This window comes from Carcharhinus amblyrhynchos, chromosome 15 (assembly GCF_965287045.1).
Source record: "Carcharhinus amblyrhynchos chromosome 15, sCarAmb.v2.hapA, whole genome shotgun sequence".
Classification (NCBI taxonomy): domain Eukaryota; kingdom Metazoa; phylum Chordata; class Chondrichthyes; order Carcharhiniformes; family Carcharhinidae; genus Carcharhinus; species Carcharhinus amblyrhynchos.
In genome coordinates, this window is record NC_137338.1 from 17145044 (window position 1) to 17161418 (window position 16375).

The 16375-nt window shown below is 41.9% G+C and overlaps 1 protein-coding gene across 1 annotated transcript; it reads left to right on the top strand.

Moving 5' to 3' along the window:
* Nucleotides 1-202: 202 nt before the first annotated feature.
* Nucleotides 203-13842, top strand: LOC145352917 (SH2 domain-containing protein 1B). The gene is made up of 4 exons (XM_080203218.1): nucleotides 203-408; nucleotides 3985-4048; nucleotides 6869-7019; nucleotides 12811-13842. Exons 1-4 carry the CDS (start codon nucleotides 263-265, stop codon nucleotides 12849-12851), a joined length of 402 nt encoding a protein of 133 aa, XP_080059344.1. The 5' UTR covers nucleotides 203-262; the 3' UTR covers nucleotides 12852-13842.
* Nucleotides 13843-16375: the final 2533 nt, after the last annotated feature.

Below are 16375 nucleotides of genomic sequence, written 5' to 3' on the forward strand. Positions count from 1 at the left end.
GTGACTAATAAATAAACTTAAGCTTAAACTTATCCCTCTATCCAATATATCCTATGTTCTATTTTTCGTCCAGTGGTTTGTGCTGAATCCACAGAACCTTAGGTTTATTTAGTCATCTTTAATTTAGCTTTTTTACTAAGAACACAATAAAGTAACATGCTTATTTTTTACTCATCAGTTAATGCTGAGGCCCCAAGACAAAGAAGCAAGATTCCAAATGTGAATGGGAGAGAAGATATGAGATTAAAAAAAACAAGGCTAGATGTCTGATGTAACATCACTCCCGTATTTTCATGGAAACATCAGCAAAAGAGACTGTGAAATTTTATTTGCAGCGAATGGGAAAGACGGAACTTATTTAGTGCGAGAGAGTGAAACCATCCCAAATGCTTTATGCCTCAGTGTCTAGTAAGTACTGGCGTGATAAACATATATGCTGAATTTTACCACCTCACCCGCCCGAGGCCAATCAAGAATGTCATCTGTGAGTCTCGCCTGCCCAATTTTGGGGTGGGCGAGCTGGTAAAATTCCAGCCATAGGTTTGATTCCAGGTCTAATTTTTTTAATGGAAGTAAAATTAAAAAGTCATTAATGTATTTTTACAAAGCATCTGGTCGTGATAATTTTGCAAAGGGAACACACCAGCAGCTTAAACTTGACAAGACATCAAGAGCATGTGTCACCATAAATAAACGTGTTGTTCGTCCATCGTCATCAATGAAGACCTCGACACCATTAGTCATTTTGAACTGATGATGATGATGATGGTGTCGTGACTAGCGCTTGATTTGGATTAAAGTGAGGGAGAGTTGCGCAGCGCCAGCCTCACTCTCTCTTCCCAATTCCCATCTAGATCCAGTGGCAGGACAAGGGTCAAGACGTCTGGAGATGGGACTAGGTGCAGTGGATGACCAGGACGTCATCTGTGTCTTGTCCTGCTCTTCGCGTTCCATGACGCTTGCAGAGACCGTCTCTTGACCATTGGACCTTCCATTGGTCGCGTCCACTCAATCCACTACAGTTTTCACATGCTGGGATAGACATCTCCCTATCTCAACTGAAGTCGGCTACCCTTACCTGGTTTAGCCGGCTTGTCAAAGTCATTGCCTGGGATGTGGCCGCTGTCACATGCAAACAGCTACGGGGAGCCACAGGTGACAGCTGAGTGCCAGTTGGGGACAAAGGGTGGACAAACCACCCTGAAAGGATGCGACACGTTCCCCCACCAGAGGTACTACCCCTCCCTGACATCCCATACACGCCAAATGTACATAAAGGGTTACATCAATATACACGCCTGCCGTTTGGGATTTCGTCAGCTTATGCCATCTTTCAGTGAACTATGGCAAGTTTGTTGCAGGGTTTGCCCAAAGTTGTCACTTATTTGGATGGCAGCCTAATAACAGGGTCTGCTGAGGAGGAGCATAAGACAAATTTGAATGAATTTTTGAAGAGGTTCCAGAAGGCAGAAGTGCACCTAAAAAGTGAAAAGTGCACCTTCCAAGTATATGAGGTGGTTTATCTTGGTGATTGGATCGATGCTTAGGGGTTGCACCCAATGGAGGAGAAAGTGAAAGTGATTAAAGAGGCACTGGCCCCTAGGGAGACATCAGAACTCAGATTCTTCCTCAGGATGGTTAACTATTATGGATGGTTCCTCCTAAATCTATTGACATAACCAGCACGGTTGCATTTGCTGTAAAAGAAGTGCCAGAGATTGTGTTGAGAAACACCACAAAAATAGGCCTTTAGCCAAGTTAATCAGGCACTTCTGTAAACATGCGTATTAGTGCATTTCGACCTCTCTCAGAAGACAAGTACTTACGTCCAATGGATCACCATGTGGGGTTGGGCCTGTATTATCCCACACAATGCATGGTGGGTCCAGGAGACTTATTGGATGTGCATCAAGAGCCCTGTTGGATACAGAAAGAGCACACTTCCAAAAGAAGGCCTAGCTGTTATCTTTGGCATCAAGAAGTTTCATCAGTACATTTCCAGAAGATGATATGCTATCATCACAGGCCATAAGCTACTTGTAGGACTTTTTAAGGAGGACAAGGTGATTCTACCAATTGCATCTGTGAAAATACAGCAATGGGCACTGTCCTTATCGGTTTCTGAATATATCTACAAACACTGGCCAGGCGTTCACAAAGACAATGCAGATGCCTTAAGCCATCTCCCGTAACCCGAAAGTGTGCCACCCCCTCTATTCCTGTAAGAGATTGTAGTGGCTGTAACCTTTCTGGACTTCATCTGTAACAGCACGACAAATTAAGTTCTGGACTAATAGAGACCTACTAGTATCAAAGATTAAACATGATGCTACATGGACGGTGGAATGAGAGTGCTTCAGAAGAGATGAAGCCTTATCAGCTCAGGAAGCATGAGCTCCGTTGCAAGGATGGTGTCATCCTTTGGGGGCTGAGTGTTCATCCTTATACCAGGAAGAGAGGAATTGCATAGTGCCCATCCGGGTGTGTCAAAGATGAAAATGCTATCAAGAAGGTATATCTGGTGGTCTGGCATTGATGCTGATATGGAAAGGGTTGTCAAACAATGTGACCAATGCGAGTTCCAGCAAAAGCTATGAACTGCAGCCTCCTTCACCCATGGGAATGGCCAGTTCGATCATTGATAAGTGGTCATGTGAGTTATGTTGGTCCATCTATGAGCGCGATGTTCCTTTTATTAGTTGATGCCCATTCAAAATGAATAGAGGTATTTGAAATGAGGTCCACAACTTCGTATGCAACACTTGTAAAGCTGCATCAATAGTTTGCCACCCACAATGTATAGAAATACTTGTCTCAGACAGTGAGACAGCATTCACAAATGCCAAATTGCATAAATTCATAATCTCAATGGCACAAAGTAGTTTCATTAAAGTTATGGTGTAAATCTGACCTAAGTTAGGAGTTAAGATCTCATTTGTTATTGAAGCAAAACCTTGACACTTTGGGTGAGGAAATCTCCAGTTAATTCTTGAATTAGGTGGGGCCTCAAATCTGACCAAATGTTACCATAGAATTATAAATGTATTCATAGTGAGGGTCTATTGCTGGTATGGAGACTCATTACACATGGATGTGGTATGTAGAATAAGGGCAATGGTTTTGTTATCCAATCTCCTGCCCGTGCTTATGTCTAATGGAACTCTGCTCTTGTAATAGAATTTCTGTGCTGTAATGTTAATGGCCTCTTACAAGGTCCAAATGCAGAAGTGTACACAGATAATAAATTTCACTCGACACTCTCCCTGTAATGAAGTTTCTTCTGGAGTTTTGTAAGGGGGGTGGGGGGGTTGACATGGTGGCACAGTGGTTAGCACTGTTGCCTCATAGCTCCAGGGACCCGGGTTCAATTCCCGGCTTGAGTATCTGTCTGTGTGGAGTTTGTACATTCTTCCTGTCTAAATCTGGGTTTTCAACAGGTGCCCCAGTTTCCTCCCAAAGTCCAAAGATGTGCAGGTTAGGTGGATTGGCCACAGTAAATTGCTTTTACATTAGGCTTACATTAACACTGCAATGAAGTTACTGTGAAAATCCCTTAGTTGCCACACTCTGGCGCCTGTTCGGGCGCAGAGGGAGAATTTAGCATGGCCAATGCACCTAACATACATTTCCTTTGGACTGTGGGAGGAAACCAGAGCATCCGAAGGAAAGCGATGCAGACACGAGGAGAACCTTCAGACTCTCACAGACAGTAACCCAAGCCGTGAATTGAATCCGGCTCCCTTGGTGCTGTGAGGCAGCAGTGCTAACCACTGTGCCATCATGCCGCCCCAGCATGTGTGTTGCCCTGTTTGTATGTCTTAGCATGTGTCCTGTATGGACCTGCATCCCACCCTAGGTGTACCCTGCCTAACGCTCAGTGTCAGTCGGGATAGGCCCTGACTCCCCTTGACCCTGAATTGGAGTAAGCGTTGAAGTGAAGAATATGGTGCAATGAAACTCAATGATAATATCTTTCTTTTTCAGCTTTCAAAGAACTATATATACGTATAGAATTTTTAAAAATCACCGAGGACGTTTTATGATTCAGGTAAGAGTGCAGTTGAAGTTATTTGATCTACTATTTTTCAGTGCAGTATCCAGCACAGAAAGTGATTTTTCAAAAACATAATTGGCAATTTTGCGATTGTTCCACCAAAATGCATTTGAGGTGCAAAATTAGCTCTTAGGAGATGTAGGACATTCTATTAATCTCTGGTTCAGTAACTGCTGCTAAAAGCCGCCCATGCACATAATGTAGATCACAACATACAAGTTGATCTGGCATATTAGACAACCCATTTTTGTAGCCCCAAAAATCATGGTTTTGCAAGTACTTGGCGTGTAAGTCGGCCCTCCATTTAGCTACGACATGCTGTACTTGTATTAGTAGTCAGCCTCAATTTTTACCCCACTTTCCGACACCTTATACCTGGATATAAGGGGTCAAGTAGATGATATGTGCTGTTGCAAATATAGGCAGAAGATTACAACACTCTCACACACCTTCATCCCTTCATGGCAAAAGACAAATATGGCAACTAACCTCACCCACTCCGATGGCTCACTTGTTTATGCATGGATCCTACTGCTTGGGGCTTTCTCAAGGCTTCAAATGTTGATTTGTACTGACATCCAGGGTAAATAAAATACTTTCCCTGATGTGAAAGGGGTTACTGAGGCATTCTAGTAGCACTCAATTGATGTGGATCATTTATCCATGTGATAATATTCTTTCAGGTCTGAACCACCTGCTTTTCCCAGCTGTAAAGATGATAAAATTTGATGATCAGTTGGCTGAGTTTCTCTTCCTGAATACTGAAGAACAAATTGTAACAAAAATAAGAAATTAATTTTGTAATAGATAAACATACTAAGATGCTGATTGTACAATTTAACAGATTGGGTATATTTTAAAATTGGAACTTTTTTAAAAAACTAAAAGAACAGAATGTGTTCAGACCTGCTTCTATTTAAAGCTCAGTGGAATAGCCAGCAGTCAACTCCTATGTGCACTGTGACATTGATGTCTATAACTGATGAGTCCACATAGGTTGTTTTTTGATACATGTGTATTTTGTCTTTTGCACTTGGTTTTCTCTTCTGTGCAGGCAAGCTGCTCTCCATGAGGTGGCTGCAAAAGTGAGGTCTGATTGGCACTTCAGGAAAGCTTCTTCAGAGGATAGCCACATAGCATGCCTAGTTGGGCCAAACGCGGGCAATTGGAACTAGTTGGGAGGGCACCATGGTCAGCAGCTTGGTTGGGCCAAAGGGTCTGTTTCCATACTGATTTGGCCCCAATTTGTATATAGTGTTACAAATCGTAGTACTGGTTCTTGCTCCTGATCCAATCTCATTTGAATAATTCTTATTTGAGGAAGGATGTGGTGGTATTGGAGGCAGCTCAGAGGAGGTTCACCAGGTTGATTCTGGGGATGAAGGGGTTGACATGTGAGGAGAGATTAAACAGTTTGGGCTTATACTCACTGGAGTTTAGAAGGATGAGAGGGAATCTGATCAAGGTATATAAAATGTTAAAAGGAATTGATAAAGTAAATGTAGAACAAATGTTTCCCCTTGTGGGGCAATCTCAAACAAGAGATCACAGATATAGGTTGAGAAGTGGTAGGTTTAAAACTAAGATGAGGAGGAACTACTTCTCGCGAGGATGATGAATTTGTGGAACTCATTGCCCCATAGTGCGGTGGAGTCTGAATTGTTGAATGGTTTCAAGAAGGAGATAGGTATATTTCTATTACAAAAAGAGATAAGGGGGTTGGGGAATAGGTGGGGAGGTGGATTTGAGATCAGCCATGATCTGACTCAATGGCAGAACAAGCTCGAAGGGCTGAATTTGCCTAGTTCTGCTCCTAATTCCTATGTTCTTATGTTCCAATCTTGTTTTAACCTATTTTCTGCTTCAGGTACTGACTAAGGCTACTATGCATTATCAGTACTTTCACTTTCTTTCAAGTTTCCAACAGTAATGATTTTTCTTTTTATCCCATCCAATTTGTATTGTTAAAGAACATGTCCTTATGGATTACTGCAGAGACTCGGCATCCGACTGAGACTCAACATCTGGATCTCCTCCTTGTTGATCACTACGCAAAGATGTTACTCCTATTTCTAAGTTTATTGGTCACAAACTTATGTTAGATAATTTCACTTTTGAATCTTTACATTAGAGAACTGGGTGCTACAGTGCATTGTCCTTTAAACCTCTGAGACATGTGCTACAGAACAGAACTAACCCGCTGGAAGATTATGACTCAAAATGAATTGGGTGGCTTTAACTGAAATCCTAGTAGATGTTGACATAAAACAGCAAGCTGTACCTAAATCAGGAGAGAAGAATGTTAATTCTCTATGCAAAAAAAGTTTCTGTTTTTTGTCATTTACTGTGTTCTGCCACTGACATCTCTCAGCTGAACAGTTACTGAAGAAACGTAAATGAATCTTGAAATTGCAACATGCAGAATCTTTTAATACTTAATTATATATATGCACAAAAATATAGTTATAAAACATGTAGAGTATATTTTTCTCATAAAAGTGAGGAGTTTCCTAACTATGAAAGAGTCATTAAGGATTGGGAAGCTTATATAAGGCGCCTAATGCATTATTTCAGTATAAAGCCTTGTTGGTTGCAGATCCATGCATATGAATAACACTCTGACAGACTGATTTTTTTTTATTATTCGATTGTGGGACACGGGCACCGCTGACTAGGTCAGCATTTAATGCCCATCCCTAGTTGGCCTTGGAAAGGTGTTGGTGAGCCGCCGGCTTGAAACGCTACAATCCACTTAAGTGAACATTGCTGAATTAAGCTAGATTTTTACAGGGTGATTGTATTTTCATTGCTCAGACAGGGTATGGTATCAAAGAAAAGTTCTTCAAAAGCCTGGCTGCTTTACTTGCTTACTATGAAAAACCTGGCAAAGGACTAGTGATTCATTTACGATACCCTTTGGAAAGAAGCAAAACTAAGGAGGCAGATAAAGATAATGATTATGAAGGTAAGGCAAATTCTTCCTGTATTTTAGATAGTATTTTATTTTATCCCAGATTCTATTAATCTGAAAGTAAAGTAAACAAAGTCATGTATAGAACAGCATGGGATGATAGAGGAAAACATTAGATAAGGCCCAAAAATGGGCACAGGGATTTTAATGCATGATTAAGCCACACCCGATGCTTCCAATGCAGGTAGGATGCAAACTTCATGTTAGCTGCTAATTTAAATGATTGTAGCATGTAGTTCAGTGCTAAGTGTACTGATGAGTAGTGCACGCCTCAGCAGGGGGTCTATGTTTTATGCGGCTCACATCATTCAAAGCTATAGCCTGTACTCTGTAAAACCAGACTGCACCTCTGAAAGGGGAGATGCGTTATGACTGTATCAGGTGCTGCAAGTGGCCGCGGAAGACATTCTGATCAGGGAGAACACTTACTAATGGCACAACAGGGCAAAGAGTATGATCTGAAATTCCCTGGTGCATCACTCGAGGCCTTAGTACAGGAGGTGGATATGAGGGAAAGATTTTCAATACAGGGTATAAGGAGGCCCTTGAGATAGATTCTGAGAGGCAGCATGGGCAGATAACTGCTGTGTCGATATCAGCACTGTAGCCCCGAGAAGCTGGATACAGTGCTGCAGATAAGAGAGGGGATTAAGGGTTATGGGGAGAGGGCGGGAATGTGGAACTGAGCCACGACAGATCAGCCATGATCTTATTGAATGGCGGGGCAGGCTCGAAGGGCTAGATGGCCTACTCCTGCTGCTATTTCTTATGTTCTTATGTTAAGTAGTTAAATTATCTCATACAAATGGTTAGTGAATGCATCTTCAAATACCATGGGGGTGATGCTCCCAAAAATATTCTAAGTGTCAAATTTGCGTGGAAACTGGAGTAAATCCCGCTGATTTTTTTAGCGGGAGTTTCAAAATGTATCTCCCACATTCTGCGCACTGCAGAATGCACCAGTGTGAATCCCTCTGGAAATCAGTGGGTGAGGCCTATTCCCACTGGAGAGGCTGGCAGTATAGCACTGAATGGGCACTGCTCATGCATCGATCTGTCGGTGCTGAGGGTGGTGCGTGTGCAGTGGTCCCTGTCTGTCAGCGTCTTGATTGCTGGCCAGCGCCTTAACCCAGCAATGCTGGTCCCTCCGATCCCACCCCCTCCATGGCCCAATCGCTGGCCCCATGGACGTGTCTGGGCCAACCTCGATCTCCCCTCCCCACAGCCCCAATCTTCCGCCTCCCCCCCCCGCCCCCCACACCGATTTCACCCTCTCCCCACCACCAGCAGTCCCGATTGCTTCCCCCCCGACTCCCCGCTGCTGGTAGCCCTGGCCCCACCCCTCTGCTGCCCCAACTCCTCCAGCAAGCTGACCCCCTCCTCACCCTGATGGCCAGCCCCAATCGCTGGCCTCCCTCCCTCTGTCATTCAGCCCAAATGCATAGTTGCAGTGGGACCTCCACACCCACCGATCGCAGCAAAAGTGGCACAGCAGGCTAGGAGAATCACCCCCCTTCCCCCTCTCCCCGTATCTTTACGAATGAACTACTCAACTCACATATTCATCTCACATCACACTCATCCAATAATCTACAACTTATTCAGAGTTACACCACATGTTCATACGCAGCACTGAACTCATTGCTGTACATTCAATCTCTCCTCACCCACACTCACTGCACCACATTCACTGACACACTTTGCTCTGTCTTGTAAGGACAAGATGGTATACAATGGCAGGGGAGCAGCTGTGAATCCATAGGAAACAGGCATGGCTGCATGTCCTCGCACTGATGGAGAAGGTGGTGCTGGCCATCATGAGCATATCTCATGACAATATTGAAACCCACAAACTATCCTGATGCTTCTCTCCTTTCAGATTTCTAAGAATTGTTCCTTGGTCAGGCAGTAATGAAGGAGTGTGAAACGTAAGAGGATCAAGAGACTGATCATATAAAATCACACTCACAGTCACCAGATCAGCTAGTGGGTATTGTATATACTTTAGAGAGAAGTGTGAGACTCTAGTCCCAAGTCAGCACAGGACTAAGCACCAGTCTCCAGCATGGAAATAGTGGCCGGCCAACTCTATGGGAACAGTTGCAGACCTGACCACAATTCAGTCCGGCCAATGTCTCAGCTTCCACCGCAGCACAAGCAAAAACTCTGCAACATTCAATACTGCAGACGAAGCTCAGAATAAAGTTATGAGATGTGTGCTTGCTGCCACGCAAATCCTGCTTAGTCACGGACTGTGTCATCTTGGCTGTCAATACCAGAGGCTCACTCAAAGGCTCCCACAGCAGTCCAGCAATCTACCTTCTTGTTGATTTTGAGGATTGCTGAGCCATCATTCCAGAAGTGTGTTGGTAGCTCTGGGAACCTGATCTCTCCAGTTTCTTCAGGTTTTGAGCTCTAAGGACTTCCACTTCACCAGCAATGTTTTTCTTGACTCTCCACCAGTGAGCCCTCAGTGTTTCCAGCTTATGCCACGATGTTGCAGTCAGACGCCGAGCTTGCCAACAGCAAAGCAGCACAAGGTCATCCAGCAAGGCCATCTACAGCCTCTCCCACTGAAAAGCAGCAGCATTTATGAAGGTACCTTCTTTCAAATGGGCTATTGAACCGATGCCCTATCTGCCTCTTCAGATGCTCACCATATACCTGATAGTATGGACTTTGTCCTCTTCATGGCCAAGTTTAAGCAAGATACAGAAAATCAAGAATGATACATATTTGGCAATTATTGAGCGTTCCATCTGAATGGACCAGGCAACAGGAGGATAACTTAAACAGCCCTCTAGCCGCTTCAGTGAAAGTATACCTCTCCTTAAAAAGGGAGATCAACTGCATACAGCATTTCAGTTGAGGTCTCATAAGAACATAAGACATAGTAGCAGAATTATGCCACTCAGCCCATCGAGTCTGCTCTGCCATTCAATCATGGCTGATATTTTTCTCATCCCCATTCTCCTGCCTTTTTGCCATAACCCCTGATCTCCTTATTAATCAAGAACCTATCTATCTTTGTCTTAAAGACACTCAATGACCTGGTCTCCACAGCCTTCTGCGGCAAAGAGTTCTACAGATTCACCACTCTCTGGCTGAAGAAGCCCTTTCGAAGGCCAACACATCCTTCCTTAGGGCCCAAAACTGCTCACAATACTCCAAATATAGTCTGACCTGAGCCTTATACAACTTCAGAAGAAAGTCCCTGCTCTTGTATTCTAGCCTTCTCGACATGAATGGTAACATTGCATTTGCCTTCCTAACTGCCAATTGAACCTGCGTGTTAATCTTAAGAGAATCTTGAACAAGGACTCCCAAGTCGCTTTGTGTTTCTGTTTTCCTAAGCATTTTCCCATTTAGAAAATCATTTATGCCTCCATTCCTCCTTCCAAAGTGCATCGGAGGAGTTGTGAGAAGTTAGATAAGTCAGCAGCCAGTTTGCCAATGTTGCTTTGTATTTTGTACCACCTTGTCCTGCAAAAAATAGGAAAGTATGTCAGTGTTGCAATGTGTTCAGATTTGCAGTGCATGTGCGTGTGTGTGTGTGTGTGTGTGTGCATGTGTGTGTGTGTGCATGTGTGTGTGTGTTCATGTGTGTGTATGTGTGTGTTTGACTGTGTGTATGTTTGTGTGTGTGTTCATGTGTGTTTTCCGGAAGTGTTAGTTGTATGATGGTGAGCTGAAGCAAATAAATGTGAAATTGATTTAATTGTTGGTATCTAACTGAAAAGTGTATTGTGATTGGAGCATTCTGATTGCCTTTTAGTGGTATTGGTAAGATTGGAAACGTAAGAGTGCATTCACTGGTTTGATCAATTGTGTGAGGTTATTAAACTTCTTTCATCAAGGTTCTCGGCTCCAGATTTGTGGCATTGGTTTCCAAAGCCATCTATTCCCACTGCCTCCTGAGAACTTGTCTGGATGGCCACCTGACATCCAGCTCACATCCTGCACCAGTGACTCCATTCCAGGATCCAAAAGCCACCTGACATCCAGTCCACATCCTGCACCAGTGACTCCATTCCAGGATCCAAAAGCCTGGGAGCAAACTGCACATGTTGCATCATTTTGACTGCATCCTGAATCTCTTTCAAAGCAGTTTCAGCACCTATTATAGTCAATTTGCACCTTGCCTTTAAGACATGTGGTCTGACTTTAAGTAGTGCAGATTAACCACCTCTGAATTTGGGCTCCCTGCTAAGGCACGCAACCACTCAGCAGCATACAATCATAGAAATGAGCAGTCACAAGTTTATATGCTGTCTGCATCACTTTGATTGGATATCTCACAGACTGTCATTCCCATGTTCATATAAATAATTAATAAATTGTTTATGTGAACAGAGTGAAATACAGAGATAAAATTGCTGAGTGGAGGAGTTGGCAGGTGGGGTGTAACAAAACAGGCAATCATTCTTTAATCAAGTCTAGACATTATGAGCTCTATTTTACCACTTTGATTCAAAGTTTTGGGCAGACTTGAAACTGGGAGTGTTTCAGATTCAACTTTTAGATCTGTTCTCTAGACCCAAACGCACTCTGCATGAAAACAATATTAGGGATTCCAAATCGCACTGCAGAAGCCTGTGGGTGGGGCTTAACACGCCCAAAACCCTGCAGCTCCGGTTGGTGCCTCCAACTGTACGTGTGCAGAAAAGAAAGATCGAATGCTGCTTCCCTGCCACATTGCTCCTGGGCTGCATAATGCCTCCCCCCTTGCTCCCACACACATTGCCCCACCCCCACAACATTACTGACATCCTTATCCCATCACCCCTCCTTGATCTCAGACAGAGTGGCAGCGGACCTCCCTTCCACCCCACTGATCTCAGGTAGACTGGCAGCGGACCCGCCTTCCCTCCCACTGATCTCAGACAGAGTGGTAGCGGATTCCCCTTCCTTAACTGATCCCAAGCAGAGTGGCAGTGGACCCCCCATCTTCCCCTCCCCATTGACCTCAGGCAGAGTGGCAGCGGACCCTCCCTTCCCCCCCACTGATCTCAGATAGAGAGCCATCAGACCCACCTTCCCCGAGCCCTATGAGGTTTATATTAATTCATTCGTGGGACATGGGCATCACTGGCTGTCCAGCATTTATTGCCCATCCCTAATTGCCCTTGTTCAGAGCACAGCTGAGAGTCAACCACATTGCTGTGGATCTGGAATCACATGTAGGTCAGACCAGGTAAGGATGGCAGATTTCCTTCCTTAAAGGACAGTAGTGCACCAGATGAATTTTTCCGACAATTGACAATGGTTTCATGGTCAACAGTAGATTCTTATTTCCAGATACTTTGTATTGTATTTGAATTCCACCATCTGCTCTGATGGGATTTGAACTCGGGGCCCCTGAACACTAGCTGAGTTTCTGGATTAATAGTCCAGTGATAATACCACTAGGCCATTGCCGTCCCATGATTTTGCTAACAGTGGCAGCCAGACTTTTTATTCCACTAACCTTTCTTTTGCCACACTTCTTTGATTATATGAGGAATTTATGTTATTAATATCTTTTTGAGGGAATATTATTCAAATCAATTGGAGCTGCTCTGGGTCATCTCCTTTCAACTATACAGAATAACTCCAACGCATTGACATTAATGTGTGCTATCCTCTGATCTGTTGCAAGTGATACGAGTTGTAGAGATCTAAAATCAGAATAAAGTTGGAACAAAAATAGTTGTGCCAGAGAGTATATAAGGAGACTTTGAGATGATTTAAACATTCTTTCAATTTAATCTCACATTTCATTATTCATTTGTTTTCTATTTTACAGAGGTTAATGATGCTGACTATGTGGAAGTCCTCCCTAATTGAAAATGTTCAAAGTTATTGAACAGAAGAACAATTTACTTTCTCTTAATGTAACATAAACATTGTAGAAAAAATGGCAATGCATATAGTGGCATAATTTGTGCCTAAGTGCATAATAATTACTTTGCAAGAATATAATCACTTCAACTGGATGCAATATGAATATGTCATAAAACACACATAACTCCTCAGTTTTACTCCTTCTCCAGCAGACAACCTTTATTTATTGTAAATAGCTTTTCATGTTCTTAATAGTCACTGATTATTAAAATTCCAAAGGAAACGTAATTTGCTCAAGAAAATTACTCTGAGACCTCAAATTTGAGGTCAGTGTCAAAGTGATGATACTCATTGCTGACCTTTAAGAAACCCCTGCTGGCTTGGATTTCACCTTTTCTAGTGTTCATTTGATTTTCTTGCCAACTTTCAGAAACTCCAGTGTCCAGCAACAGTGATGTCACCAAGCAGCCAATCATTTTGAAGAATTTTCACAGACTGGAAAACAGGATGTAAAATGTGTTGGCTATCCTTCACTTTTCAATCATTTTAGAGAAAGCAAAATGAAGATTGGGGTGTACACATAGGATTTAGGTAGAAGCTGAAATTTCATTAAAAAAACTGTAACTATTATTTTTAAATTAAAAACCTTTGAATTTTTTAATAATAGAATTCCACAAATATAAAATTAGATTTTGAGGGTTAGAAAGGTTGTTCAGTGGCAATCATTATTTATTAACCCTTTAAAAACTTCAACTTTACAGGGGATTTAGCATATAAACAGTGGAAATCCATATCAATCCAAATGATTACAGAAGATTTCCATCTGCTGGGAATTCACATCCTATGGAGAAAGAGGAGTGACTGACGGTAACTTCTGGATTTCCATGTTTAACTGCACATATGTGGGCACTAGATGTTGCTGTTAGGTTCACAGTTTCAGTTATGTTCAATGCTAACAGTTTCAACAGCACCACAACCACAAAATCAGAACCCTTGTAAGGCATTTGTGTTAATAAGATTTTCACAAATGATTCCATACTTGATGTTCTGGCAGAAAATATATATTAAAAAATCTTACAATTTTCATTTGTTTTTGTACAAATGAATAAATAAAATCATTAAACTCCAGTCACCAAAAATACACTATCGCCACAGTCTTGCAACTCTCTTTATTACAATACCTATCCTAAAGAAACTATTTCAAAGCCCCATTTTTGTTCTCTATTTCTATTTGTAAAAAAGCTGTTTGCTTACAATCTTCTTTATTTCACTTCGATCTGACATTAAATCCCACTTTAATAAGATCATCACCTTTCAATCTAAGGCATCACCCTCCCCGTCTGAGTGGGTTCTGTGGTTATTATGTTTGAGAAGAAGTTTGACTTGGGTTCCACCTGTTTCTCAGTGTGTTGTGTGTGAGGACGGATGTCAAATTTCCATTTGTCTCAGTTTTAAAAAAGCACCACAATTTGTCACTGCATGAATAAGTAGATTACTTGAACAGCCTGAAGATATTCTAAATAAGCAAGTTACACAGAAGCACAGCATTTCTGAATTGCAGATTTTGATCATTCTGAAGAGATGACTTGAAAGTTTAAGAAAGAAATAAGAACAGGCTATAAAAAACAGAACTGTGAGAAGAAGATGGCTGAGGTTGAGGAAGCCCTGATGATTTAATCAGAAAGGAGCTCATAAAATCCAACTTGACAATTGAAAGCTGAAGCCAATAAACTTGCCAAAGGACTTGGTGTGAAATGCTTTGAAGTACAAAATGGCTAAATGAATTCATGAATAATGGAAAGTGAGACAAAGTCTTATTTTCAATAAAGCTGAGTGGCTAGTGACCAACCTGAGTGAACTGAAAAAGTATTATCAGGTTTAGGGGTGGCACATGGCACAATGGTTAGCACCATTACCTCACAGCACCAGGGACTCAGGTTTGATTCCAGTTTTGGGTGTTGTGTGGAGTTTGCAAGTTGTTGGCGTGGGTTTCCTCTGGGTGATCCAGTTTCCTCTCACACTCCGAAGATGTGCAGGTTAAGTTGATTAGCCATGTTAAATTGCCCCTTAGTGTTGGAAGATATGCAGCATAAGGTGAATTGGCCATGATCAATATGGGGAAAAGGTACAGGAGTGGGCCTAGGTAAAGTGCTCTTTCTGGGGGTCAGTGTAGACTCGATGGATCAATTGGCCTCCTTCTGCACTGTAGGATTCTATGATTATTACCTGAATATCTAACTAACTGTATTTACAATTGTGATGACACTGGCCTTTTCTACTGGTCAAACAATGCAAAAATGGAGAGAAATGAAAAATCTATGCTGTACTGGATGCTCTGCACTTATCCAGTAGAGATTGGTGTTAACGTAATAGAAGAGTGCAAAAGTTAATGGCTCTGCGTTCCTATCAATAAAAATGCAGAATTCCTTGTAGCTTAAAAACAGCATTGTTCTTCAAGTTTTAATTGTGATAAACTTTTTGAGATGTTGTCATAATTCACCTTTTTGAGATGTTTTAATAACTTTTTGCTACATTAAAATTGGAAATTTACATTTTCTTTCAATGTTAAAGTGTTATACCATATTTATCATCATTGTAAGAAGCTATACAATATTTAGTCAAATAAAATGATTTGCACCAAGCCAATCAGTATTTCTGTTGCTTTTACTGCTTCCCACTGATTAGAAATTCCCATTTTATCCTAATTTGCAAAGTTGTCCTGAATGGTTCTTACTGTACTGAGCAGTTAGTATAAGTAGAAGGTAAAGAAACATTAAAGATATTTTTGCTCAATTTCATTTATCTTAGAGATATTCAGGTTTTCTCTGGAGAGAGGAGAGATGTGGCTCGGCCTCTTTGAAAGAGCAGCAGCAGCTAATGGAGAAAGGTTTGGGAAAATGGATAAAAGGAGTTAGGAACATCTGTTAAAAGTGAAGAATCAGAAAAAAAACAATGGACCAGATCTTCTAATCAAGGTCCAAATGCCTATTTTTGATTTTGATCAGATAAAAAAATACGCACTCAACTTCCTCCAATTTTCCTGGCCAATCTTCTGGTGAAGAATCCTATAGCAAACCTTGGGGATGGAGGGAGGGGGATAAGGAGGGGAGAGTGGAGACAATCTGCTTAGAAGCCATGCTTCTCTTTTTCTGGCATGAGCTGTTATGTCCTGTTAAGAGTTTACATTAAATTTTTGCCTCTTTCACTGACATACCAAACAACCAAATATCCTCCCTCCCATCACTAACAAGTTGCCTCTGATGCAGTGACTGACATTTGCAGCTCATGGATACCATTCTAATGAGAACAATAAACTAATTTGCCTCGATCATGCTGCAGGCCTCATAGGTACTTGCAGCATGTGCTGCATTTGACTCAAGATAATCCTATTTCTAGATCAAAGATTTTTAAATATCATTCTTAAATTACTGTAATATTTTCTGCCTGTATTTTCCCTCTGTTTTCCATTTTATGGTCTATGGGTGCCAATCATCCAATGCTGTTTTAATTGAATGAGCCTAAACAGT